The sequence below is a fragment of the Hippichthys cyanospilos genome, chromosome 6, assembly GCF_059441005.1.
Source record: "Hippichthys cyanospilos isolate Australia breed blue-spotted pipefish chromosome 6, RoL_Hcya_1.0, whole genome shotgun sequence".
In the NCBI taxonomy this organism is placed as follows: Eukaryota; Metazoa; Chordata; class Actinopteri; order Syngnathiformes; family Syngnathidae; genus Hippichthys; species Hippichthys cyanospilos.
The window spans coordinates 24,915,546-24,942,064 of NC_142374.1; the positions used below are offsets into that span (position 1 = coordinate 24,915,546).

General features: G+C 44.2%; 1 protein-coding gene across 12 annotated transcripts in view; it reads right to left on the reverse strand.

The window, feature by feature from the left end:
• Positions 1-26,519, reverse strand: part of LOC148422976 (pleckstrin homology domain-containing family A member 7-like) — a 61,414-nt gene that overhangs the window by 33,073 nt on the left and 1,822 nt on the right. Inside the window, exon 1 of one of the 12 annotated variants that reach the window (XM_088417725.1) lies at positions 11,893-13,153. The exons of 10 other annotated variants lie outside the window; for them this stretch is intronic. In XM_088417725.1, the coding sequence (XP_088273851.1) occupies positions 11,893-11,963 (71 nt within the window). In that variant the 5' untranslated portion in view covers positions 11,964-13,153. Of the gene's footprint in view, positions 1-8,448; positions 8,556-11,892; positions 13,154-26,519 lie in introns of those variants that run through there. One more of the 12 variants, XM_088417730.1, reaches the window with a different exon arrangement.

Sequence of the window (26,519 nt, forward strand, 5' to 3'; positions counted from 1 at the left end):
GGAGTAGGCTAATTGCCAGGAGCTTAAAATTGCCTTTAGATGCCACAAGATGGTGGCAAAGAACTACTTTTGTCCAATTAATGCCGGGAGTTGGTTCAAAGTGCGGATTTGCCGAGTTGTATAAAGTTGTTTTAGGGCAGTGCTTTTCAAATAGTGGGGCAGGACCCCCTGGGGGTGTGATGCCGAGGGATGGATTCACCCCGGGGAAAGGCTTTGTTCTTATATTTGGTATATTTTCTTTTCTTTACAGTTTTACATTACAGTATACCTGAAGGAGAGGTGCACTACTGACACACCTAATTTAAAAAAAAGTTACACAGGAAAAATGGCTGTCTTGAACCCTCTAATCTGTCAGGGCCACCTTATTCGAGCTGCGAAAATATTTCTCATGCATGGTTAGTGGAAGTGTCTTTTTAAAAAATTATTTTCCATTGTAATGCAAATCAGCACGCACGCTTGCTACGCCTGCGCCACTGCTAATAAACAAACCCTGACGGGACGCGGACATCTTACTGGACGCTTTGCCTTCTTCTGGGACTTCACCGCTCCCCGGTCCATCCGAGCATGAAAACGTGGCGCGGCGTACTCGCCGGCACGCTCGGAAACGGGCGCAACGTCGTATGTAAACACACGCGCGCCACATCGAGTCGACGCGCGGCGATGTGAGCCGAGCCGGGCTGTCGGCGAATTCCAGCGAGCATACGGCGCTGACACATTTGGTTCAGCTCCACATTGCCGCTGCCATCATCTCTTGATCATGTTTCACGTGGAGCGATAGCATGCATGCTTGCTCGCTTCCACACAGCTATTGAATATTTCGCTATCCGGATATCCTACCGACGGTACTATCCAATTGGGTATTCTGATAAAAATAAAAAAATAAACGGTAAAATGCAGTCGTTTTTGGGCTATAAGCCGCACATTTTTTTCTCATGATTTGAGCCCTGCTGTTGCTGACATTGGTGATTAGTCAAGTTAGCCGTTACGCAGTGACATTTGATGGGACTGGAAGACCCTGCTCGTTCCCTGGCACTGCCGATTCCCACTCAAATCCACCGGCGAGCGGGCGGCATGACCCTAATGAAAGGAGACCAAGACTTTGTAAAGCAGAGCCATCATACCAGCCAGGCTTTCAAAACGGTTCCAATGAGCCATACAATGCCTTTCTCGGTGACCTGTTGGCCTCAACAGAGCTTCCAGGTTACATAAAACATTTGAATGGCTTGAAAACCTCAGCCAGACTATGATCTGCTACACGCAGCATTACATCAGAGCCTTTACGTACTTTTTTATTACGTTATTTATCAAACCAAATAAAAAGCCTCTGTAGAAGCATGAAGGTGTCTCTCATCTTGAAAAGCATGTTTGTCAAAGCGTGTGATGTAATGTGCCGCTTCAACTAATTATTCATGAGGGATGAGATCCGCTTCGTTTCGAATTCTCTTTATCGCCTCAAGCAGATGAGGGACTGAAAGCAACTTCGCAGTCTCCGGGAAGACAAGTTCAGAAAAGTATGGACTATATCAGGAGATGAACAATTTGTAGTCGGAGGTTCACGGTGCTCAGCCGGTAGCTAAGCTAGCCAAAGCTAGCGAGGCTAACCACTCGGGTCGGGTCTTCCACAAATATTTTTGTTTCCGTGCTATTACAACCGCACTGGGATATGAAGAGCCGTTTTGTTGGACTTGTCACTGCCACACGGCGACTAGTCCGGAAACCGCAGTACACAGGGGAGTCAAAGTCCACTCGAGATAGGACAAACATGCGATTAATGATTAGTCCATTTCAAGCATTTCAGGTTGATGCCGAGTTGTCATGTCAAGTTAGCTTGATGAGTCATTTGATGACCTAGAAGAGAGGTCGGTAGCAATCTCGCTAGCAAGATTGCTGGATTGACCAATGGAGGTGCTGCAGCAAATTGGAAACAAATTATCTTTAACGTTGACACGGAGTAATAAAGTCAAGGGGGCGAATAGTCATTTCAGGACTTAGAAGATAGGTTGGTGGCAATCTAGATTGCTAGATTAACTGTTAGACTGTGTTGCAGCTAGTCAGCTAGCTAGTTAGCTAGCTTGGAAACTCATTTCCAAGTTATAATGTCGATGCGGAGTAGTCAAGTCAAGCTAGAATCCTGGATTGACCGCTGCACTGTGCCGCAGGAAATCAAGCTAGCTAGCAGAGGAACTAGTTTTAAGAAGTTAAAGTCGATGCGGTTTACTAAAATCATTGCTGAGAAACTAATAAGTAGTTCTAGTGCTTAAGCGGTTCCATAAAGAAGGTAGGCAGGTAGTTGTAATCCCGTTGAAAAAGTCACAGAAATTGAAAGAGTCCACATGAAAGCACTTCATGACGCTTGCCGCTCTCGTCTCAATGACAGGCGCGCTCATAAATTTGCTGAGCGCCGTCTTGTTAGACTCCGCTTGGCTGTCGCTGTCATGGCGCCATCATTTCCTAGCTATCTGTCATGTATCTCAGTGAGGAGACTCAACAATGTGCGAGTCAACTTGACAACAAATGAGGGGAAACGTGCAGACGGGCGTTAACGCTCGTCTCACGCCGTTAACACTTCACACACGCCGTCGCTCTGGCTGATGACAAATGACAAAACGCGGAGAAAGCGAAAAACCCCGCGGGCAATAGGTAAACACGCAGATGTGGAAGCCGCAAATCCAACACACCGTCCGGATTATTTGGAAAAATAAATCCACATCAGAACAGAAGGAAGCCACTCTTCCAACGCAACAGGAAGCAGTTATGTTCATTTGTTCATCATGTTAATTAGCGGACGGAACATACGCAGCGTTTCCATATTGAGAGGGATGCCACATGAAAGAAAAAGGTAAAAGATGATCTCCTTAATTCAAATTCATCCGTGTAAATCAGGATTTAGCGACTTCTTAAACTTAATCCCACTGTTGTTGGCAGAAAAGAAGGGATGAAGATAAATACAATTGTTTAAGGTCCAACCATCGAATAGCACTGGCTTTTCACCAAAACTTTGGAACTTGGAATCTAAACTTGTAAACTTTGTCATGTTTTTTTTGTGTCTTCTCAAAGCTCGTAACTCACCCATCTTACTGTTTCGTTTTCAGAAACGTTTATTTTTTTTTAGGAAGGGGCTCTCATATAACAACGATTGCACTGTTGCAAAACTACTTCTATTTTATGTATTGTTCATATTAAAACACTATGTGGTGCAACTAAAATCCTTCAATTTTCTCAAACGTTGACAGTGCGCCTCGTAATCCGCTGCGCCTTATACAGCACATAAACCACAAATTTTTAATTTTGGAGGGCGAAAAAATAAAATAACTTAATTTCCATACAGTTCTGAATATTTCAGCTAAAAATGATTTTTTTAACAATGTTTTTTATAACACCCTATATGAAATTTTGATAAGCTGTATACGCTGAATTTTTCAGCAATTTATAGGGGGACAAGGTGTTTTTGCAAATTGAAAATAAAGCCAGAAACTCTTTTAAATCAACAAAACAACATATTTTAAGATTTTTAGTTTGCTTTTTTTTAAAGTTTGATATTTAATTGAATCATAATCTTGGTATTGCTCGAAAGTTTTTTTTTTAATATAATGAAGCGGTATTTTTTTAAGACAGTACTTTCCACGAATCATCTTTATTGTTAATTTCTGAAGATAATGGTGAATAAAGATTAAAAACTGCAGGGACTGAGTAATCAATAAGCAATGCTGAATTTTGTTTCAGAAGATATTGCAAAAAAAAAAAAAAAAAATCAATAATATCTTGACCTCGGGGCGTATTTTAGTGTTCATTTCAAATCCTTTTCAGCCTGTCACTTTGGGCTCGGGCTGTAAAGTGCCACTTAATAGCAGCGCCGCTGAGAGGCACCATGCGGATTCTTCGACGCTGATGAGCTTCCTTGATTGCGTCTGTATTTGCGTCTGGTTTGGGGGGGGGGCAAGGGGAGCGGGGTGACCCGGTTCATTATCACAAACCACGCAAAAAACGAGCCGCCGCACTTTGCATTGCGAGACGGACGAAAACTACCCCCCGCCCCTCCCTCCCACACCCACTTACCCCTCGAGAGACTGCTTCAGGACATCTTGTTGCCATGGTAACATCTAGACGAGCCCATCTTTGGCTTTAAATAAGCCCCTCCGCTTTCATGTCCAGCACCAGAGATTTTTCCAAATAGCGATGGGATGTTTTTGCACATGGAGATTAGAGGACTTCCAGCAGCACCTCATCTGAATATTGTGTGTGCGTGCGCGCGTGTGGAGATTTTAGGAAGAAAAGGCAGTCGGCATGGCGACTGACAGCCTGGCATGCTAATAAACGACAAGTCGACAGCGCGTTCGCATTCAAAATATTTCACAGTGTCCTGAAGGGTCCTGTCTGAATCAGACCGAATTTGCGGGGGTCTGTGTGACATTTGAATCAAAGCCAAAGTTTGTATCGGGAAAAAAATAAATAAATCACATATCGTGCTACATTGGAACAAAGTGTTTCCAAAGTACATAGGAGAACTTCTTTGAAATATAAATAACTTCATTAGAAGTACTACATTTGGTTGAAAAAATTGCATTCAAAAATCTTGCATTCCCATTCACTTTTCATTCTCGTCACATCATATTCACTTTTTGAAAACAGAGTATGCTAACACCTTTCAGCCAGCACTTTAGAGTCAACTTATGGAACCTCCGTATGTTTAACCTCTACGACCCCACGCCGCACAGTAGCCAACAGCAGCCCCCCGGCTGGGTTTTCGCTTTTATCGGATTATTTATGTCAATAAATATTTGCATAGGTTTCTATGCATTACTTTAGTACTTAATTCGTTCGAGTAATACTTTAGTGCTTATATCAATTAGTACCAGTCATTTTGGATGGATGGATGGATGGATGGATAGATAGATAGATAGATAGATAGATAGATAGATAGATAGATAGATAGATAGATAGATAGATAGATAGATAGATAGATAGATAGATAGATAGATAGATAGATAGATAGATGGATAGATGGATAGATGGATAGATGGATAGATAGATAGATAGATAGATAGATAGATAGATAGATAGATAGATGGATAGACAGACAGACAGACAGACAGACAGACATAATACTGCAGGTAAGCAGGTCTTTTCATGCCACTTGGCCAAATTGGTGTACGTAATAAAGAGTGATTCCACCGCTTGGTCTCCCACTTTAGCTTCAGCGTAAGGCAAACTCCAACATTGTGTCAACCAACGTAGGCGGGCCGTATGACACACGGTTTCCCCAGCCGACACCGTTTGCACGTTTTAAGCTCCTCGTTGTGCGGCGGCGCGAGGGCTCGGCTTGTGTCCGGCATCGACGCCGAGAGCCCCAAGCGGCGATAAAAGACTAGTTACTGGCCAGCGGTGCTCCATTATGATGTAATACACACAAACACACAGAGGCGCCCCCGATTTTATCATCTGGGTGCGACGCAATAAACTATAAAAGCGACATTAAAGGCCTTGCTAATATGACTGCGGACTGCGTGTAGGAAATGGACTGAACTTGATCCAGCGCTGCCTTCTAAAGATGGAAACAGTACTTTGGGGGGTTTTAAAGTCCAGTTCGTAGAAAGCATAGAGTTTCTACCCTCAGAAATTGGAAAAGCATAAAAATCTGCAACAGTTATTTTGGAGGCGGACTATTGTTTACTTTTGTTTAAAAGCCAACCTAAAAAAAAATCTCTAGTTTACTTGATTACTGTAGGCTATGACAGAAAAAACACTCAGCTATAAAAGATGATGAAATTAATTCAGCAGGGGGGACCCCGACTTCAGTTTGCAGCGCCACTCATCTACATTCATCACTTGCCTTTGCAAAATAAACACATTACTTGCCCCATTAGGAACACAAATATATGCAGCATAATTTATTAGGCAGACATGCATTTAAAAAAAAAAAAACGGTGGTACGAATAAGTCTGGCGCAACAGTATTAACAGGATTTCTGCAGGTATCAGCAAATTTAATTGAATGCTTTTTAATGCTGTGACATTGCTCTTTTCTAATTAAGAGCAAGCTAATTGGAATATGATAGTAGTGCTGTATGCTTTTTTTCTTTGAAATACACTCTTGTGCATTATCACTGAACACAATAAGCACCATCATATTTCCAACATCCCACACGCTCAGATTGTTAGAATACTGCACCTACACAAGGGTAACATGCCCGATTGTGTTTACTGGTGGAGTGTACGCCCTGTTGGCGAGTAAAACACCAGTACAAACTCAAAATGATAGTTTTCTTCCGTTTCCTCTTGTTTACTGGGAGATTGTTTCCTGACGGCCAATAACAAAAAACACCCGCGGATAAATTTATGGAACGTGGAAGAAAAACTCTTCCATAGCGAGTACGTGAAGTTGAGAAGCACTGCAATAGAAAATTTAAAGTTGTACAAAACAGCAGACACAGTCAAAATAATCCCTATTTTTAGGTCAGCAGTTCTGTGCTCCAGTTGTGAAGCTGAGCAGACAGCGGTCACAGCGGTACTGCGCATTTGGACCTCGACGGGAAAAGCCGGCGTCTTTAAACGAGACGCTGCGCTTCATTACAAGTCCGCCAGAGGAATCTCGCGGGGGAAGACGAGCGGCACAAGCGCGTTTGGATGCTTCTGGCCCATTTCAATCTTTTCACTCGTGGCCGATGTTCCAAAAGTCTCCGGTGAATGACTTTTGATTTTGTTTCAGAGCTCAGTGCCTTGACATTTTCGGTTTGTTTTGAAAAATAGGCGGCAGCGCGACCAGGAAATTAATAACTTCATTAAATGTGGGAAAGGGGAAATAGAACAGAGATTACTTATTACCGTAATTTCCAGACTACACCTGATTCAAAGCCGCAACAGCTAATTTATTTCTTTTTTAAAAGTACCGTCATTTCCCAGATATACGATGCATTTTTTTCCCCAAAAATGGAAAGTATGGGTGCGTTCTATACTGTAAATGGTGACTTGAAAATTGGATCGAGGAAGATTGATCAAGCCTGATGAGGTGAAACCCAAACCTCATGAGATGAGATCAAAACTGAAATTTGACTGTGACGATAGGGCCGCAAATCCAACCCACTTTGTGTTGTGTCTAAACGGGCTGTCCAAGAAAACAACCGGCGCTAGCTTGGAGCTTCGGTGTCAGATGTCATCCAGGGTGAAAAAACAAGCCTTGTGTCAAGGAATGCGGAATGTTCCGACCCAGCGGACCGCCGCCGTGACCTTCGGGGTGTCTTTCCGCTAGGGGCCTCTTGTCAAAGTGTCCAGCGCACAACATCAACAAAAAAGCTCCAGGGTGAATGACAGGAGTCGGCTGGAACAAGGTGCTGGGCTTGCACAGTGCAAGTCTTCAGAGACGAGGTGCAAAAATAGCCTGGTGGCTAACGTTAGCATCCGCAGCGTTTGCGAGAGGCATAGAAGTCACAATAGCTGCTAAGTACTGATTTAAAAAAAAAAAACAAGGATGAAACCAGGCCGATTTGCGGCTTCCTAGTCATAAATTTAGCGAGGCGCTTTTTCACAAAGTCACCAGATGCAGCCAAAGCCATTCTAAAGAGGAAAGTAGGATATCAGCAAATCTGACAGGAGCAGACGTGTTTCTTTTCAACTTAAGAGCAAATAAATTGGAACATGACGCACCTACTGTAATTCCCCAAATATAAGACACCATTTTTTTTTCAAACAAACAAATGCCAAAAGTATGGGTGCATCTTATAAACGGTAACTCGAGTAAAATTGCTCTATTAGCCACAAAAGCCGAATTTTGACACACAGATGTGCATGTTGCAGCTAATAAAAATACGACCAATATAAAAATCTGTGCGTCAAAACTCGACGTAGGACATACCCATACTTTTGGCCTTCATCTTTGGGACAAAAGTGTCTTGAATCTGAGGAATTATGGTATTCTTGACCCCCATCACATTTGATTGAAAAGATAAAGCCTTAGCTGTGCTCTGCGTGAAAGGTACATCACAGCACCGATTGGGCAAGTCGGCCGACTCCCCGTGTTAAAGTGACCCCCAAGGACCTTTCCCGACCAAGCGCTTTTTTTTCTTTTCTCCGAGCATCCTTTCAGGAGCACATTTATTTCCAGAGCCGCGCCCGGACGACAGCGAAGGTAGTAAACGATTCCACGCCGGCAAGACTTTCATCTGTCACCCACATTACTCAACGGGATATCGCGCGAGCACACGCAGACGCACATACTGTAAATATTTAAAGGAATCATCAATCATGTGCTGACAGGCGTCTTATTGCCCCCGCCTAACTTGGAGAAACGACAATTGGAGCACAGCCGCAGTCTGCTAACAACAACGTCATTTGAAATAGGAGCAAAGTATTCACAAAATTCAGCGAGAAAACGCCGTACTAAGATGATTTTCTCTTAAGCGTTGCAAATTTTGCCCAAACAAAACTTGGGGCTCATACACAGTCGGGCGCTCACCTCCGCAGACGGTTGTCATCTTATTCCAGATTAGCGAAGCGAGAGTCCAAGTCCGGTCAGCTAACGCTACTTTCATTCCGACGAGCTGGATTATGGCGCCGGATATGAGCGAGTCACCTCTGGAAGATGAGGTAATGATTAACCGCGGCGGTGATCGATAAGACACGCGCCAGTCAGGCCCGGCGGCAGGCTAAATGGGAAAGCCGGCTCACGCTCACATGACTTGACCCGAAATAAGCAAATCAACGGGACTTGGGATACCGCCCGACTAAAATGTATAAAAAGCTGACCCCGACTTCGACTTGGGAGGTCAAACTTGGCGTTTGAAAGGCAACTTTTTCAAGGTACGGCGACGCTAGGCTAACGCCGCCGATTGGCTAACAGATAACCTGCTCAAACATTAACTCGGCTTTAGGTGGCCTTAGAATTGAGAAAACCAGAACACGAGTAGCAATACAAAACATTTTGTGAACATTGAGTGCAACTAACTAAAACAAGCAGAGATTGAACAACATGATTGTGACTTGCTTGAAGTTTAGAAAGGACTACGCGTGAGAGAGAGAGAGAGAGAGAGAGAGAGAGAGAGAGAGAGAGAGAGAGAGAGAGAGAGAGAGAGAGAGAGAGAGAGAGAGAGGCGTCAGAAGCATCTCAATCAACTGGCCGAAATGCAGCAAATGCCAGCCGCTCTCCAGGTGGAGCGATCCGAGTGTGACTCAGACCTGTGCGACACTGCGGTGGGCTTGAGATGTTTGGCGGATTTTTTTTTTTTAAACGAAGGCAAACATCCTGGCAGATACGGCTGGTCGGCGACCTGCCCTGCGAGGCGGACTGAGTTGTGAGTCATTGGGCAACTAAGTCCTTGTGCCCCCAAGCGAAGATCAGCGGGAACCAACAAGGCCTCTGCGTAATGTCGCTTGCTATCCGCTTCAAAACGTCCACGTTATTGTCTTACAAAACTGTGTCCAGCAAATCTTGTTATGCGAACCATTGAAACAATACAAGAGTAACTTTATATATTTCTTGGAACGTGAAGTTAAGCGTGTTTCAGATTTCCCACCTTGTGAGCGGTTAGTGAAAGCCTCGCTAGTGTCAATCGATCAATCAAATTTGATTTGTATAGCCCTGAATCGCCAAAGTCTCAAAGGGCATCACGGGTGAAAAGAGGTCATGTCGAGACTTCTTTTTTTCGGCGTAAGGTACACAGCAGCATCCCCTGTCAAAGCTCCCAGAAGGGGAAGGAAAAACTCCAAAACCCCAATTTGGAACAAAAGCAGCCGTCGGGGTTCCATGATACCGGGCAGGCGGGGAGGGAGGGGCCCGACGCCCCCCTCTGAAGGGCCACGTTGGAAGCCAACAACACACGGGATTACAACAATGGATGTGGGAGGGCCCCCCCCCCCCCCCCGGAAGACATTAACAGCTGCGTAAACTCCATGATGAAGAAGGAACAATCAACACGCTTTTCAGGTCAACTTCTGTCCCGGGTAGAACCGGTTCAGTATTTCGGTTGGAGCTGATTGTGCAATTAACAAGCCCGGAATAACCAGTTGGACCGCCGCAGTCACCGAATGACCTAGTAAACCCTCGCCGTGAACTCCGATGAATCGAAATCAGACACGCCATGTGATTTCCGGCACATTCGTTTGCGTCCGCTCTTGCGGACGTTTGGGATGTCATTTTCACTCGACAGCTAGTGGTAAAAGGGGATGGATAAAAATTAAAGAAAATAAAACAGACGGGTTTTGCTGCTCCAAAAGCACAATACTACCAGGTGAGCGCGGGTGTCAAACTCAAGGGCCGGGGGCCAGGTCTGGCCCGCCACATCATTTTTTGTGGCCCGCAAAATGCAAATTATGAGTGCAGGTTTCTGGCTAAAGTGCCAAATTTTCAAGTTGTCTTCAACCTTTACAATTTTTCTTTTGTTATCAATACACCTTTTGAACAGTTTTTAGTGGCCTCTGATTTCAAAATATGTAAATGAATGATGAGCATACTTCAAATTTATTTGACTTCACCTTCATAACGGCCCTCTGACAGAAACTATAACAACAATGTGGCCCGCGGTAAAAATGAGTTTTACACCCCAGGTTTAGAGTATTCGGCCTTCATAGAATATATTTCCCCCATGCAAATACTCGCCCACCTCTAGTTATCAAAAGTCATGACGTGATTCTTTGCTCACAAGCTTAAAAACGCCTTGGGAGTAATACTGCCTTGGGTTGCAGCTAACTTGCGTCAGTGTCTACATTGGCACACGATATGCAGATGAGCCAGTGAGGGGGCGGATCCTCGGGCGAGCGTACGGATTTATGGCTTTTATTTTCTAACAAAACTTGGTGATGCTTATTTTGTCGTATTGTTGTCATCAGTGTTGGGAGTATTGTATTACAAAAGTCATGGAATTACCGTAATGCACTACTTTTTACTGTAGCGCAGTAACGCAATATATTACACACAAAATAAATAGTAATATTGTACTCGTTACAAATGAGAGCAAAGTAATGTATTACGATGCATTTTTAGCCTGAAAGTGGTAACTTTCAATCATGACAAGGTAAGCTAACGCTAATTTTCCCTGTGCAATTGCTGTTAATAATAGTTGTGGTCAATGTGTCAAGATGAAGCATGAAAAACTCATGTTAGCCAGTACGTTAAACACCTTAACAATGCTGTAGGCTAGCTGCTAACGTTAGCCCCAGCGAAAGCATCTATTTTTGAAACATGGGTCTCTAACCTTGCCAACTGATCTTGAATTTGAATATTAACATTGAAATTGTGAAATGCCCTGTTTTTTGCCTGCAGCATAAACAATGCAACACTATGCTGTGAAGCTGTGAAGTAATAAAGGGATTAAAATGCAAAAAAATTAGCATCTTGTCTTTGACGGTTTAAGATTAAGCCAACCGTACCGGTCCGTGAATCAACTGGTACCCAGAATAATGATGTTTCGGCACTGATTTATTTCATTCTTGAACAGTTTATTCGTTTATTATTTGTGCTTTGTTTGGCTTAATCTTTTTTTTTTTTTTTGGCGCCGCCTCGTTTACGTTTTGTTGCGAGGAAGGACAATGTGGCACACACATTGTTCTGACTCTGTGAAATCTGGCCCACGAGCGTCTGTAAGTTGTACTTTCTTGGTCGCGTATGATATTATTTGGGCAATGATTGTAAATTCGAATGAGCTGAAGTGATCTATTTTTTCAGATCTACTAAATGATATGGTTTGTCTCTAAAAAAGAAAGCCAATAAAGAGGGTTTCACTCTTGCGCAATTCCAACTTGAAGATTCAAGAAATGCTCACCGTGGGGTCTGAGAACTTGTCCCAAGGAAAACAAGCACTCAGCAACCGAGTGAGGTTGGCCTGCCAGATTTTGCTGAGCATTTCAAACAATCTTCTAACAATGAAGCGGGCAATGAAGAAATGTGATTATCTGGCTTGCGTACCTGCAAGGAGCGCGGTAGAAGGGATATCCGGGCTGAGGGATGTGATTGCAGTACCCCGACTGATTCCACATGATGCTTGGTCGTATTTCCCTACGAGTCCGCGAGTGGAGTTTCTATTTCGGTGCGCTCGCATTCATCGATGTCCCGTGACGGCGACGTCAGAGGAGAGCACGTTTGCACACCTGGAATGGAAGTCCCTCCCTCCGCTCCTGTTTTTAGGACGAACCCAGCGGCAACTACTCAGCAGAGCCCCAGACAAGCGAGCGCCCCAGGTGAAAAGTGACATCACAGGCTCCCGTTGCCATCCCCCGCGCCTCCTTCTCCCCTAATCAGACGGAACAGCTGTCTTTGAGGTCAAGCCCCGCCCGCCCGCCGTCCATCCTCACGCACCCTTCCCGCTCCCTCAAAGTTTGGCCGACGCCGCAAATTCATGGCAAATCCGCGCCCGCCCGCTCGCCCGCGGGAGATGGAGAAAGAAGCGAGCGCCGGCCGGCCGGCCGGCCGTGTAGCGGCTTTCGCGCCTCGCCAAAAGAGCAGCGAGCGTCTGTAGCCGGAGGAGCGCAGGCGGGAAGTGGAGGCAAAGAGAGAGAGAGGGACGTATACGAAGCGGGGCTGCCTTCCTATTCCTGCCTCGTGCGCCACTGACAGGATGCATGCCGCTCTGGGACGGAAAGGACGAGCCGCAGATAGCCAGAGAGCGAGGAAAGGAAAAAAATAGAAAGTGCGGGGAAAAGAGAGTGAGCGAGGAAAAGAGAGAGCATTGGGGAGAGGATAAGAAAAAAAGGCGAGGGAAAGAGAGTGAGGGGAAAGGAGAAAGCAAAAGGGAGCGAGAAAGAGAAAATGAAGGAGAGAAAGAGAGAGAGACAATGGGAAGACGGGGAAAGGAGAAAGAATGAGAGAACGAAAAGAAAAAGAAAGTCTAAGGGAAAGAGTGAGAGAAAAAGAAGAGAGAGCGGAAGAGAGAGCGGACATGAAGGAAACAACGAGAAAGAGAGTTAAGACAATGGGGAGGAGGGGAACGGAGAGGAAAGACAAAAGAAAAAGAAAGAGAGAGAGGAAGGGAAAGAATGAGAAAGAGAGAGACAAAAAAAGAGCAAGGGAGAGTGTGAGGAAGAGAGTGAAAAGGAGAGACCGCAAGCAAAAGAAAAAGAGAGAGAGAGAAAAGGCAGGAGAAAATGGAAAGGAATGAAAGTCAAGGAAAGAAGAGACCGAGTAGAAAGGAAAAGATCGAGAGAGATGCTCAATGAGAAGGAGGGAAAAAGACAGATAGAATAAGAGAGAAAGAGTGAGAAAGAGACAGAAAAAAGTGAGAAAGAGAGAGCGAGCGAGCGAGCGAAGTGAAGGTGCCAATGTTTACGTGGCCGCTCGCGGAGTGAGTCAGGTGTCATTTGACACCTGAAGGCAAACACCTGAGCTCATCATTTTAAACCTCAGCAAACTATCAAGAAAAACACTAGCATCCCCGTTCAAATCTGGAGCCGCGCTATCCTCGTTAGGGTCACAGGCTTGCTGGTGCCTATCCCAGCTGTCTGTGGCCAGTGGGAGGGGGACACCCTCAACTGCTTGCCAGCCAAATGCAGGGCACACAACAACCATTTGTGCTCCCAATTACACCTAAGGACAATTTAGTATGCCCAATATACCCCAAGCGAACCCTCACGCAGGCTTGGGGAGAACATGTAAACTCTCTCTCTCTCTCTCTCTCTCTCTCTCTCTCTCTCTCTCTCTCTCTCTCTCTCTCTCTCTCTCTATATATATATATATATATATATATATAGTATATACAGATACAGTATATAGGCATATACAGTGTATATATTAAACATGTGCAGATATAGATATAAACACAGTAGATAAATAAAAAAAATAAAAGAAAATCCAGATCAACTGGGTACTAATAATAGTGAACTGGAAATACCCCTGCACGTTTGACCTTTTTTATTTTTTGCCACTCTTAATGTCTGTTAGGAAAAAATTTAGGGGGGGTAAATTGGCCCAAGATCCACACCCGATAGGAATCTTGTCCCAAAACCCGGAGGACTGTGCGCAAGTCCAATCCAATTGGCCGCTTTCATCACAGGCAACCAAGAAAGAAAGCGATTGTCGGCTGAAAGATAAGCGGCCCGCTGTTTGTTTTTTCCGCAAACGGGATCCCGGGCGCATCTAATCCGAGTTGAAAAACGCAGGGGAAGGCGGCCCGTTACAGGGCAGCGGGGGTGCCGCAGAGCCGGCGGCCGGGCTCGCCGACCCGTCGCGTCTCAAAATCCGCCCGCCCCTTTGGCGCCCCTCCGCGCTCAAGGTGACTCATTGGAGGTGCAAGCTTTCATCCAATCGTTCTTTATCCTGTTTTGCTTATCATTTTTTTAAGCTACTAGGAAATTGTTTTTTTTGTGTTTTGTTTTGGGTTTTGCAGGCCCCTTTTCCTGTCGACTATAAATCAGCATTTGACGGTTTCTTTCCTCGTTTCCTGTTTCCTTCCGTCGCTCAGTCCCCAGGAGAAGCTGATCATCAATCGCACTCCGGTCTCTACCTACAGTATTATTGAAAGCATACAGAGAGTGTGTGCGTGTGTGTCTGCAGGGTGCGTTGAACCCAATTGTCGTACGCGCAAACACGCATGAAGGCTGTGCTATTAATACACCTCCGACTTTGTGTCTTGGGGCATCATCGCACTCTCCTATCTTCCATGCTGCAATCTGACTTTTTTTTTTAATTGGGTCCAGCTGCTTGTGGATCAGTTCTTCCTTGGCTGAGAGTCCAAACAAGATAACTCAGAGTATTTAATTATCTGATCAAGAAACACTGAAGGGTATATTAGAAGACTGCTTCATTAGCATATTTTTGCATTTGTTTTGAATACCATATTAGGTTCTTTTGAATATACTGTATCATACACGTACGTATGTGTATGATATGTATTTAGCTCCACCTCGTGGATGCATAACGCTAGCCCAGCCACTACTGTAGCTTCTATTCTATGTGCCTTATAATGTGGTGCGCTTTATATATGAAAACTGTTTTAAAATAGGCCATTCATTGAAGGTGTGCCTTATTATTAGACACCATGATACCAAATTATGGATGCACAAAAAGTCAGCGTCGGGTCACCCTGGCCATCCCACTGAAAACAGTCTGGCTACGTCCCTGTCTCTAGGCACATTTTATTTCACAACCCCAGAAGATAGATCTCGTGACATCATCACTTTTATCCATGGCACTAATGACAATGCGCGTCTTCATAGAAATGAACAAAAATGACAGAAAACAGCTTCCTGTTCCAATGCATTTGCTCTTAATTTGAAAAGAAAGCAGTTCTGTTCCGTCGTGGCATTAAAAAGCATCAAATTAGATTGTCTGATACCTGCAGAAACCCCATTTGTGAAGCGCCGCATTGCTTGAACACGCATAATTTCAATCTTGAGTGGGAACCCGACTTTTGACAGGTTTGTCTGGACCCCAGTATTGTGTCTTTTTTTTTTTTTTTGGACAAAACAAGCTCCCGCCTCCACGAGGCCATGCCGCAGCTCCAAAAATAATCGAGAAGAGCATGCTCTTGACCACACATTGCTGCATTCGCACCTGTGTCCAATCTAAAAGTTGCCGTGCCACCTGCGTCTCAAGTCGATCTCCCTTTCGCTTCTCCGTGCGCACCGTTTGATGAGGCCCTCCTGATATGCGAGGCCAGCCCGCGCCGCAGACGGAACAAAGCTAATAACAATTCCGCAGCCTACAAATTGGGCTCCGGCGCTAGTACACAGCAATCGAATTGATATATATATGAAAAAAAAGGACTGAGCGGAATATGTACAGAAGCAAATGGAGGCGACGCGTAAAGCGCGGCGCTCAAATTGCGACTCTGCCGCTTTTATCGTAATGGGATGCTCTCATCTGCGCGGCTGTTGAATTGATTCAGTCCAGTAGAAGATAATAACGTATGACATGTTCTCTGCGCGAAAACATGGCGTCCTTCATGGTGCTGTGACTAGGAAGATGGATTTTTTTTTTTTTTTAGGTCTATGTCAATTTCAATATTTGCCGGAATAAAGTTTAGATAACTGATTGAATCTAAAGTTCAATGTGTTTTCACGTAACCAGACTTCCGTCTGAAAATAACTAGAAACGGGAAAATGACTCTGAAACTTGAGATCATACGTGATCACGAAACTTGTTTTTGAATCAAATTGCATTCAAAAACCTTGAAATACATTGTTTTGTTGATCGAAAAACACATTTTGGATTTATGTCTTTAGTGTTTTGTTTGACGGTAAGATTCATCTGGGAGTGGCACCATATTCCAGTTCATTTGCTCTTGATTTGAAAAGAAACTTTTACTGTTGCTGCCACACATTATGAAGCATCAAATGAAAATCTCAGATACCCTCTGAAGAGCCTTCACACACACCCTCATTTCAGTACGGCCGTTCTAATGGACTGCTTTTTACCGCTTGCGTCATTTTGTCGCCATCACAAAAAAAAAAAAAAAAAAAAAGGCCCAGACAAAAATGATTGCGCATCAATGAGTTTGGAGCAGGGTCCAAACAACACTCAGGGCCCACATTAGGTACCTGCACGTCAAAACATTTGCTGGGCAATTGGAGCAGTTAATTCTGCTGCCTTTTTGTCAATAACGCAGCAAGCATGCAGAAGGAAAATCCATATTGCTGACAAAAGTAAGCAAGTGAAAATCTCCGCTGCTCTTTTGACGCGATCCATATTCCGTCGCGGCTTTGGAGGATGGGCGGATTGGGGCGGAGCGTGACCGAGCGCCAGGAGATACGAGGCGTCTCGTTTTGAGGCCGTCGAGCAGCTCCGTCGCCGTTCGAAAAAAAAATGACGAGTGCTATGGGACACAGAAGGCGCAGCCCCGCCTCCACCCATCCATCTATCCCGCCTCCGGGTAGAAAAAGCCGCAACAAAAGACAAATCAAATATCTTGTTGTGTGATGCTGGCGGCGGCTTATTTACACACCAGCACCAGCTGTATTTCTTTTTTTGTACAAGCTCCGTTTATGAATTCATACGTGAGATATGGCACATCACGCCACGCGCTGGGATGAAATTGTGCAAAATGTGACCATATAATAAGCAGAAAACATCAAGAAAAAAGTGTACATGGAAAAACATAAACAGCAGGGGTGGCAAACATATGAAACACATGAACATATCGATATCTCAATTTTCATTTTCGGAGATATCATTCTGATTTTGTGGAAATGCATCACATTTTTTGTGTATTATTGAAACGTATAATACATATTACTGAAATTCATAAAGCAGTTTTAAAATGAAGTGTTGCTAAAGCTTGCACACTGTCCCTTTAAGGGCTGCTAGCTTATGCTAACAGAAATTGTACTCATGTGGTGCTATAACACTTTAACGGGGAAGTCACGTCACAGAGATTGCGTGTTTGGTTTTTGTTTAAAATTTAGCATTGCATTTATTTGTATTCATTTATTTTTACTGCATAAACTACAGGGAGATATTTACTTGCTTTCATGAATTTTTTAAGACATGTTTATGTACCCGGGAGCTCCCAGAACCTTGTTAGCACTTTACAACAAAAATGTGTATTTCAAAAAATGCAAAAATAAAGTAGTATATTATTGATAATATCCGTTTCTGTGGAACAAAGGACTAATCTCATAACCCAAATAAAAACATCTTTTGAACAAACACCAATATAATTTTAAATAAATCATGTAGAGCCATCTAGTGGCTTTTCTTGCAAATGCAAATTGGCACATGTCTCAACGGAGCCAAAAGACAATTTCAAGCTGAATGAAATGACTTGTTGAAGGGATGTTTTGGCCCCGTCTCCCAAATGGACAAATTGTTGCGCAGCGGAAAACTTTCAATGCATTTGATCTTGTTTGACAGCACACCTGACAAGCGCCATTCCAATGGATGCAAACAGTTGCTGGCGAGATCAAATTGTTACTGCGGGGCCGCGTTTGGATGCTAAATGTTTTACATTCCAGCTGCTTCACATTTTTGTTTTGCACAACAAGAGCTCGAGGGGGCTGAAGTGGTACCTCCTTTTGCATTCTGGACACTTTATGTAAACAGAGAAGGCAAAGTCAGACAACGCTTGAGGTCGTTTGCCTCTTTTTTTTTGTTTTGACTTTTGAGCTTGATGTTAACATACTGCTAACACAAAATCGGGCATGCGCATAACCTTAGAGTAATGGGCGGTTGAACACAAACGTTGCATTCAACTGTGCACTCGCGCTGCGTTCACTGACCGCTCACAACGTGGGAAATCTGAAACACACTTAACTTGCGACGGATATAAACAGAAGAAAACATGATGATTTGACCAAGATGAGATTGATTCTGTTTTGCTATAGTTTTGACGTTGTCACCGGTGTTGGTGCATGCGATACACGGTAACGTAGAAAATAGCAGAACTTGACTCGAAAATTAAGGGTGCGTCCTAAACACAGGTGCCTTATATTTTAATATTTACGGAATTGCGGTATTCTTTTTTATTTTTATTATTGATACGATATAATAGAGGGATTAGGTGGCTAGGAAAGTCCCCAAAACATTTTCCCCAGAATACTGTCCGATACCAATCTGATATCAATGTGATATACTGTAGGTAGAAAATGGGATTGGGACACCCCTATCCGTGGCACACACGCAACTGCCAGATCAGAGGAAACACCCATGCCGCTAAACAGCAAGTAAGCTAAGAAAATAGCGAAAAAAGAAAAGCAAAACATTCGGGCATACCTCGGATCACGGGCGGGGGGACGAAAAGTATTTGGCCCCTGGTTGGTCACGGCAAAGATAACGCGGCGTTTGACGGGAACCGGGCTGAGCCCGCTTTGGTGGCTTGGCTTCCTGCTGCAGCAGGTCCCCATCCTTGCGCAAGCCAGGTACCTCAACGCCGATAGTCGCTAGGTCGGCGCGGCGCGATGGCGACTAATGTTTTGGTGACCCGGCAACCTCGCCCATCTGGTCTGTCCCGACACAAGGCCGATTGTCTGCCGCCAGCGGGCCGCCTCTGACACGGGCTCAAGCGTCTTGTTGTTTGTCCCTCAATGGCCGCATTGTGCCGGGCCTCCTTTGCTGCGGGTTGAACACAGATGGACACCCACCCGCAATTTCCACTTGTGGACAGATAAGCTTCTCTGTGCTTTTGCTCGGAGGAAATGGCAACCTGCTGAAGACAATTTTTCACGTTTTGACTTCCGTTGAGTGTGTTTGGGTTTTTTTTTTGGGGGGGGATACCTGACTTAAGCTATGCTAAGTTTTTTTCCCACACAATAATAAAACATCAAAGAACAAGTTTCCTCAATAAAAGCGGCGTTTCTTTTTTCTCTAATTGGAGTCGTCAGACATGCTAAGCTCAATCCCCGACATGGAACCCGACATCGTTTGAGGAGCTCGCAGACGCTACGAGAGGAAATAGCTGACATACTGTAACATGGTTTTTTGTTTTTTCCCCGAGTGCTGCAGGTAAGCGAGCGCAGATGTTGTCACGCACGCAAAAGGCGTTGACATTTTGACCGGGGGCCATGAAAGAGATGCAAGCGTAGCGAGCGACGCGCGCCGCTGACATTTCCGTCCGAGCCAAACGCGCCACAAAGGTCACGCGGTCTCCGGGTGACTTCACGCTAGGAATGGGCCGATAACCGCTTGGAAAGTTTACCGCCGATACCGCCCATAATCGGTAATGAGCGCTTTTGTTTTTTGCTTAGTTTAACGAGGGATGCCTTTCAATGAGGCAGAACGTGATTGGCCGCTAGCAGAGTGCTGCCTCTTTCGAAACAATAAGACGGCAATCGATATTTTGCCTTAACGCCTTCGGACCAAAGCCTCATGCTGGAGGATACGACGCCTTTGCGTGTCTAAACCAGAGGTCCCCAACCGCGATAAGCTTTTGAGAAAATTGAAGCCTTTTAGCTGCGCCTTACGGTCCGCAAAATACAATAGATGCCAATCGCTGTTTGTTTTTGTTTTGTTTTTTCCTTCTTGGCATGCATGGAGGATAAGGAGGTCTGTGTCTGAAAATTAGCTTACAGGAAAATGTGTATTGCTAAGAACTATTAAAAACCAAGAAGAATGTTCACGTTTTGATATGCAAGAAACAAGTTACACATTTCTCTGTGTACCAAATACTCAATATATTGTTTCAAAATAAATTGGGTTGAATGAGGACAAAACCTACAACTGTAATTTTAACACTGTGACGCCGTGATTTTTTTTGCTCAACGTTATCGTACCGTCACAATCTGATATCGGCCCCATGCCTACTTCATGCGCATCGCTGAAAAGAACTGAATACGTCCAGTCAACCTTCCTGAATTTTATTCGGATCCTATTGGGAGCATGAATCCTGCCGCCTGAGGGCCAGGTTAAAAATTCAGGACATTTTATTTTCAGGCCAACTTCAAAGACACTCTCTCTCTCTCTCTCGCACACACACACACACAATGAAACACCTGAAAAGTGCCCCCCAGAATAGCATCTATGTTGAGAGACGATTGATGCTTTTTGGTCATTTCCTCACTAATGTCGCTAATTAACTTGCTTCCAGCTCAATTAGGCACATGTGAAACCAAAAGAAAAGCTGGTGGAAATCTGCCTGTGACTTTTATGGGAAAATTGGATCGCTTTTTTGGGGGGTCTATCTTTCGCCAGAATCATTAAATGATGGTTCTTTGCTGTTTTTGACTTGAGAGGTTGCAAAGTCAAAAAATGTCTCCACAATGTCTTCTATGGGTCCGCAACCGTCTAAGCACGGCATTCTGATTCATATTGCACTTGCGGAATATGAATCTAGCAACAATTCGCATTACATCTGAAAGGGCAGCCATTTTGTCACTTTGTTGATTGAAAATGTCATCGCATTTGTTCCCGGCTCAGGAACAGCCGATCACGGCTCACCTGCTTCTTGAGTTTGGACAGGTGACATTCGCAAGATGAACCACTTTCGGCGAGGCCCTCTTTCTGAAACAATTTACGACGTAGCACGTTGACAGTTGCTTTTATCATCTTCGGCGGCTATATTATTTTCACGCGTAAATAGTACTTGATATCGGTACCTGGTACCAGTATTGGTGACTACTAAAACGTTGAGTACTCTGACCAATTATTAAGCGAGAAAGTCCTCCAAAATAAGTCAATGCTGGGGAAAGGAAGTTCATTTGTGGGAGTACAACAGGATGTGTGTGAAATTAAGAGAAGCGTCATCCAAGACACGAATGAGTGAAGGGCTCCTTTGACACTCAAGTTGAGAATAAGCGGTGAGACGTTAAGAGAAGAACTTTCAAGAGCCATCCATTTTCTTAGATTATTTTGCGGCCCATTATGACGTCACGAAAAGAAGAATGTCACATGTACACTCGAGCATACACACAGCCGGCGATAAATCGTTGGCCGGTGCCGCTGCTTTGACACTTCAGTGACTCAAGCCTGAGTCATCGGCTCTTTTGTCTCACCTGACGTGTTCGAATTTCGACCCTGACATTTACATTGCTTATTTGTCAAGACTTTTGTGAAGACTTCTTGCTAATGAGGAAAAAAGCACCTAGAGTGCAGCTTTTTCGGCGCTCTATGATGACGGTTACGTGTATCTACCAACAGAGGTGGGCAACCTTGATTTTCTTTGCTGGTCCGACATTTGTCCTTCAGGGCCCCGCCCCCTTTCCGTTTTTTTAAGCCAGACGAAATTGTAATTGTCGGTCCGGTTAATCGTCAGTGTATTTTTGCCCAACCTTCCGCCACCATTAGAGGGTTAAATCTGGCCAATCTTTTTTTCTGGTCCGTACCTCGTCAGGTCTACTTGTGTCTTCACTCATACCGGTTTTTTTTTCTGTTTTTGCACTTCCACGTAAGGTTAACTCTGTCTGTGGTTCTACAGTTAGACTGTAATTGAAACACACAGCAATATAAGCGTAACACCGACACAAGGCCGTGTTTATTATCCCGCGTCTGAGGGAATGCAGGAGACTAGAGCGCAATTACCAATCATATCCACTGGATGGCATTATGATACTTTACATGATAATTCAGATGATGCATGTCAGTTCTCATTGTTAACTGCCTGCCCTACAACTATAGAAGACGGATTCGTTAACATTGGTCTAAATTTGTCTCGATCAGCGCTGACGGACTGTCCACTTCTGCTAATAAATACAAATGTGAAAAAATTGAGAACACAAGGCACTTCAGGGGGTTCATGAGATTTTAACCGGGGGGGGCACAAAAAGGGGGGAAACTGTCCAAAGGTGTAAATGAGAGTTTGAATGGTTGATTGTCTTTTTGTGCAAGTTCCACAGTGAAGTCATTCATTGGCAGAAAAAGGCCAAAACAGCGTTTGGCCTTTTCAAAATTCCTAACTAGAAATCCACAAACGATCCACATCGTTGGTTGTGTACAGGTTATTGATTGACACGAGCAGGTCAAAGTCTACCGACGTGTGACTATGCTGCACCAGCCCGTCCCGCTAGTTAAAATTGCAACACGCGGAAGTGAGAGGTTGTCTTCAGGCTTTCACTTTCTCGCGTGAAAAAAAATAGCGATAGGAAACGAGGCGTTTAGCAGCTCCAAGCAATGGAAACGAAGAGTTGTTGACACGGACAGGTGTCGTCTTCATTTTGAAGGCTGAGGGGACGCCTCGCTTTGTGTCCTGCCTGCTGCTCACCAAGCAGAAACATCAAGAAATTGCCTTTCACACAAATTTGGCGCTGTTTGGAAAATTGCCATTCATTCCATTCATAAGCATGCTACGGATGGATGGCGGCGTTTCCACGCAGAAAACACAGATGTTAAGTACATGCAATTCAAAGTAAAGAATGAAAATCAACCTTTCATATGATACCACCCATATTTTCATCGCCATAACACACACTATTCTGATGATCTTGAAAAATGAGTAAAGAATAAGAGTAAGGATTTCACTGTGTGGTTTCGTACGATACCATACGGTAACCATGGCAGATCCTTTTAATGGAAAGCCGAGCTATTCTAATGCATAGGTGTCAAACTTCAGTCCTCAAAGGTCGGTATCCCCGTTTTCAATGTTTCTCTCTCCAACACACCGAAGAGATATGGTATCAACACTCACCTGTCTCTACTTATTACTTTTTTCCTCCCATAAAAGCCGCACTTTTGCTCAGCTTCCGAGTATGTTTTGTCCCTCGCGTCTTTCCAACGCGAGTGATTCATTGTCAGTCGCAAATGGTCCATGTCTCTTAAACGCGTGTGCTTTTTGTGCTTTCAAGCCCGCGTCCCTGAAGGTCCCTTTACTCATACGTCTCCATGATGAAACTTTCCGGCAAGCTCTCTTTATTATTGCTCTCGCTATTCTTAGGAAACTAAGAATAAAATCATGTGCGGCGCCGAACAAATCCGTGCGACCTTCACCCCGTGTAAGATGCACGCTTTGAAAAAGCAGCAAACTCAAAGTTCTGTCCTAGTGGGGACATCCCATTGACAGAATGCATTTACCCTAACCTTAAAGACGCCGTAACATAAAAATTCAACTTTTTGGCGCGTTTAACCGTGTTTTAATGTTGATTTCTCACCCTAATTCCTACCCCGGGTTCGGTTGAATCCGCCGAGGTTCCGTGAGACACTTTGAGCGGTTCGACATAAGTCAGGCTACACGTTGTGTGGGTGCGTTGGCTTCCATAAAATCTTTTTCATACTGCGTTCAGGGGTAAAAAATGTCATTTTCCGATTACGAAAGGTTGACTTGAATGTGTGTCGGTAATTTGAGGGGTTTAATACAGGGGAACAGATTGGGAACAGAAACGTGACACATGAACCCACAGCTTAAAAATACAAAAAAAAAAAAAAAAAAACAAGGAATAAAAACCACACCAACACACAACAGAAAACCAACAAATCCCAACAGAACCTGACAGAAGGGGGCGAGGCAGCTCTAATATGGTGCGGTCTTCGTTTTACTTCCTTTAAATCGCTAATGTGCCAAACATAATTCATATGCACATACTGCACTGAGGAAAGTATTTAAATGTAATGCTACGACCCCTTTAAGCACCACAACCACACTCAAAATCCAATCAAACAAAGACTCCAAAATCAAGTCTGGACACTCAAAAAACGGTCTGAAGTTGTGGTCTCCACCAAAATGGTCCCCACAAGTGCAAGAAAGCCAGGATTTGGTCCTCACCATGCGGCAAAAAACAACACACACACACACACACACACACACTCCGGGCATGATGTAAGCTGATTGGAGATAAGCCTCTTTGCGGCGGCCTCCCCGTAGCATCATCGAGTCTTTGACGTCACCGCGCTTTCAAGGTTTTTCACCTTCTCAAAACGCTATTTGTTTTGAAAAAAGAGACCGGAGAAAATTGTTATGGACAGCTTAGTTGGATATTAAAGGTACTATCAGGAGCGAGACGAGTTTGGTTGTTTTTTTCCTCAGAAAAGCAACAGCAATTAAAATGTTTGGATGGAAAAAAATGTCGGGTGGCAGTCAACTTATCAAGTGTGAAATTAAATGACATGGTCTTTGATCTATTTGTAAAAATATTTTTAAGGTTATAATAGATAACAAAACTAAATGGAAAACTAATCAACTAACTATAACTAAAAGCATTTTCTTCTTTCGTGTTTAACTTAAAAAACAATGAATTCCAACAACAATAAAACTAACAATAGCTAAATAAAAAGAAGGGTCCAATTCTTGTGTTTTCTATGTTACCGTGTATGGCACACAATGTTAAAACTATATCAAAACAACAAAAAAAATCACATCTTTGTAAATTCTTCATATGTTCTTCTTCAGATTACCCACATTGTGAGTGGTCTTGAATGCTGCGCCAGCGTAACTTTGAATACGCTCCAAGTAGTTGTATTTCCTTTTCCTCACGACGCAGCTCGTGTTCTTTTTGCTATAAATACCCGCACCAATCGTGTTCCACCAAGTTTATGATTGTGTGAATATGCCAAAAGACTAAAATTAATAAATATAAATAAATAAACCTTTCCGTGTTCTCTAACCGGCGCACCCAGCTCCAAACCTGAATCAGATGGAGACGGCATAGGCTTTACATGAATATTGCCGCGCGTGAACAAGGATGGACTCAGACGTTGAATAAGTCTGCTCGCTTCTTTTATTGAAAATGGTGCCGTAACTACCCTTTCTGTGTTGTCTAACCGGTGCACACGGCTCCATATTTAGCCACTCTTCATTGAATCATTCTGGAGACATCGGAACTTTTACGTGATCCTCTCGGTTTTCCTAATATTCCCGCGTGTGAGAACAAGGATGGACCCGTATGTCGGTTCATTCTGCTCGCTTCTTTTAATGCTCGTAATGCCGTAAGAATCTCAGCTAACACGAGCCGCTGTTAGCTGCAACAGGCTCTGGCCGCTAACAGCCAAGTGATGTCCGCCCGTTACAGTAATTATTGCACGCAAGAATACGACTGATATAAAAATGCCATCTTTGCGTTAAAACTCTGCTTATGCGGCCCAGGGATCAATCTTCCTCCACTGTTGTCGCATGAAAAAAAAATTGAAAGTTTAAATTACCGTTTATAGGAGAAACCCAAAATGCATCCTATATTTGGGGAATCACGGTAGGCGATTTTAAGCGGCAGTTTTCTACTTCTGCTGGCATTATTCGCTGTGGGAAAAGTCAGCAGCTTATTGAACTGAGAGAGGTGATGAAGGCCACTGGGACAAAAGCCTTTCACTTTACACGGGATCGAATTTCTTCCTCCGCGGTCACCCCCGACTCCGGCCGTCAAGTCCTTCAGCCCCGTTCCGCCGATCCTCAATGCTAAGCTGGGCTTCGTGATTCGGAGTCTACGGCGCTCGTAAGGGCATCGGAATCCAAGACAAATATCCCCACCAATAATTAACCACACACGCAGCGCAGACGGAGGTGTGTTTTCGAGGGGCCCCGCGCGGGTTGCCAATGCGCCACGCTGAGTCCGCAAGGCGAGGCGCTTATTCAACAAGTCCGGGCAAAGTCAACTTCAGCCGCCGGCGGAAATATGCCGGCAAATAGCCGGTGGGGGGCGGGCGAGCAAACATTGTGTCACCGTGTTGATCGGCGCGGTTTGACTCGCTAAGAATCATGGGAGTCGGGGGTCATTGATTTCACACTTATACGTGCATCGGCGGACATAGCATTAGGTGCACCTGAACGCACCATGGAGATCCCATGATAGAACTGTGGGCAACAATTGATGGATAAGAATAGAATAGAATAGAATAGAATAGAATAGAATAAAGAAATGACAGCTGGAGTTACCCTGTACACCGCTAGGGCTACCGGAGGCCAACACATACTACTACATGTATGTACTGCATGTAGTACTAGTATGTACTACTATACTAGCAAGTGTAGACATACTGCACAGTTTCCTAATTAACATTTTTTTGAACTGGATGAGGAGATTTTGACACATAGGAGCCGAAAAAAAAAATCTCAAATCTTCACCAACAGAGGGTGCTAAAACGCTCCGAAACAGACACCTGTCAAATCAGCTCCAGGAAGACCTGAAGACGTGTGGGCGGGCCTACAGCTATGTTTAAGAAAGTTCCAAATGAAATGCGATAACACAGAGACACTATCAGCCAGGTATTCATTCAAGACTCCATTTAGGAATCGAACTGTAATGATTACCATC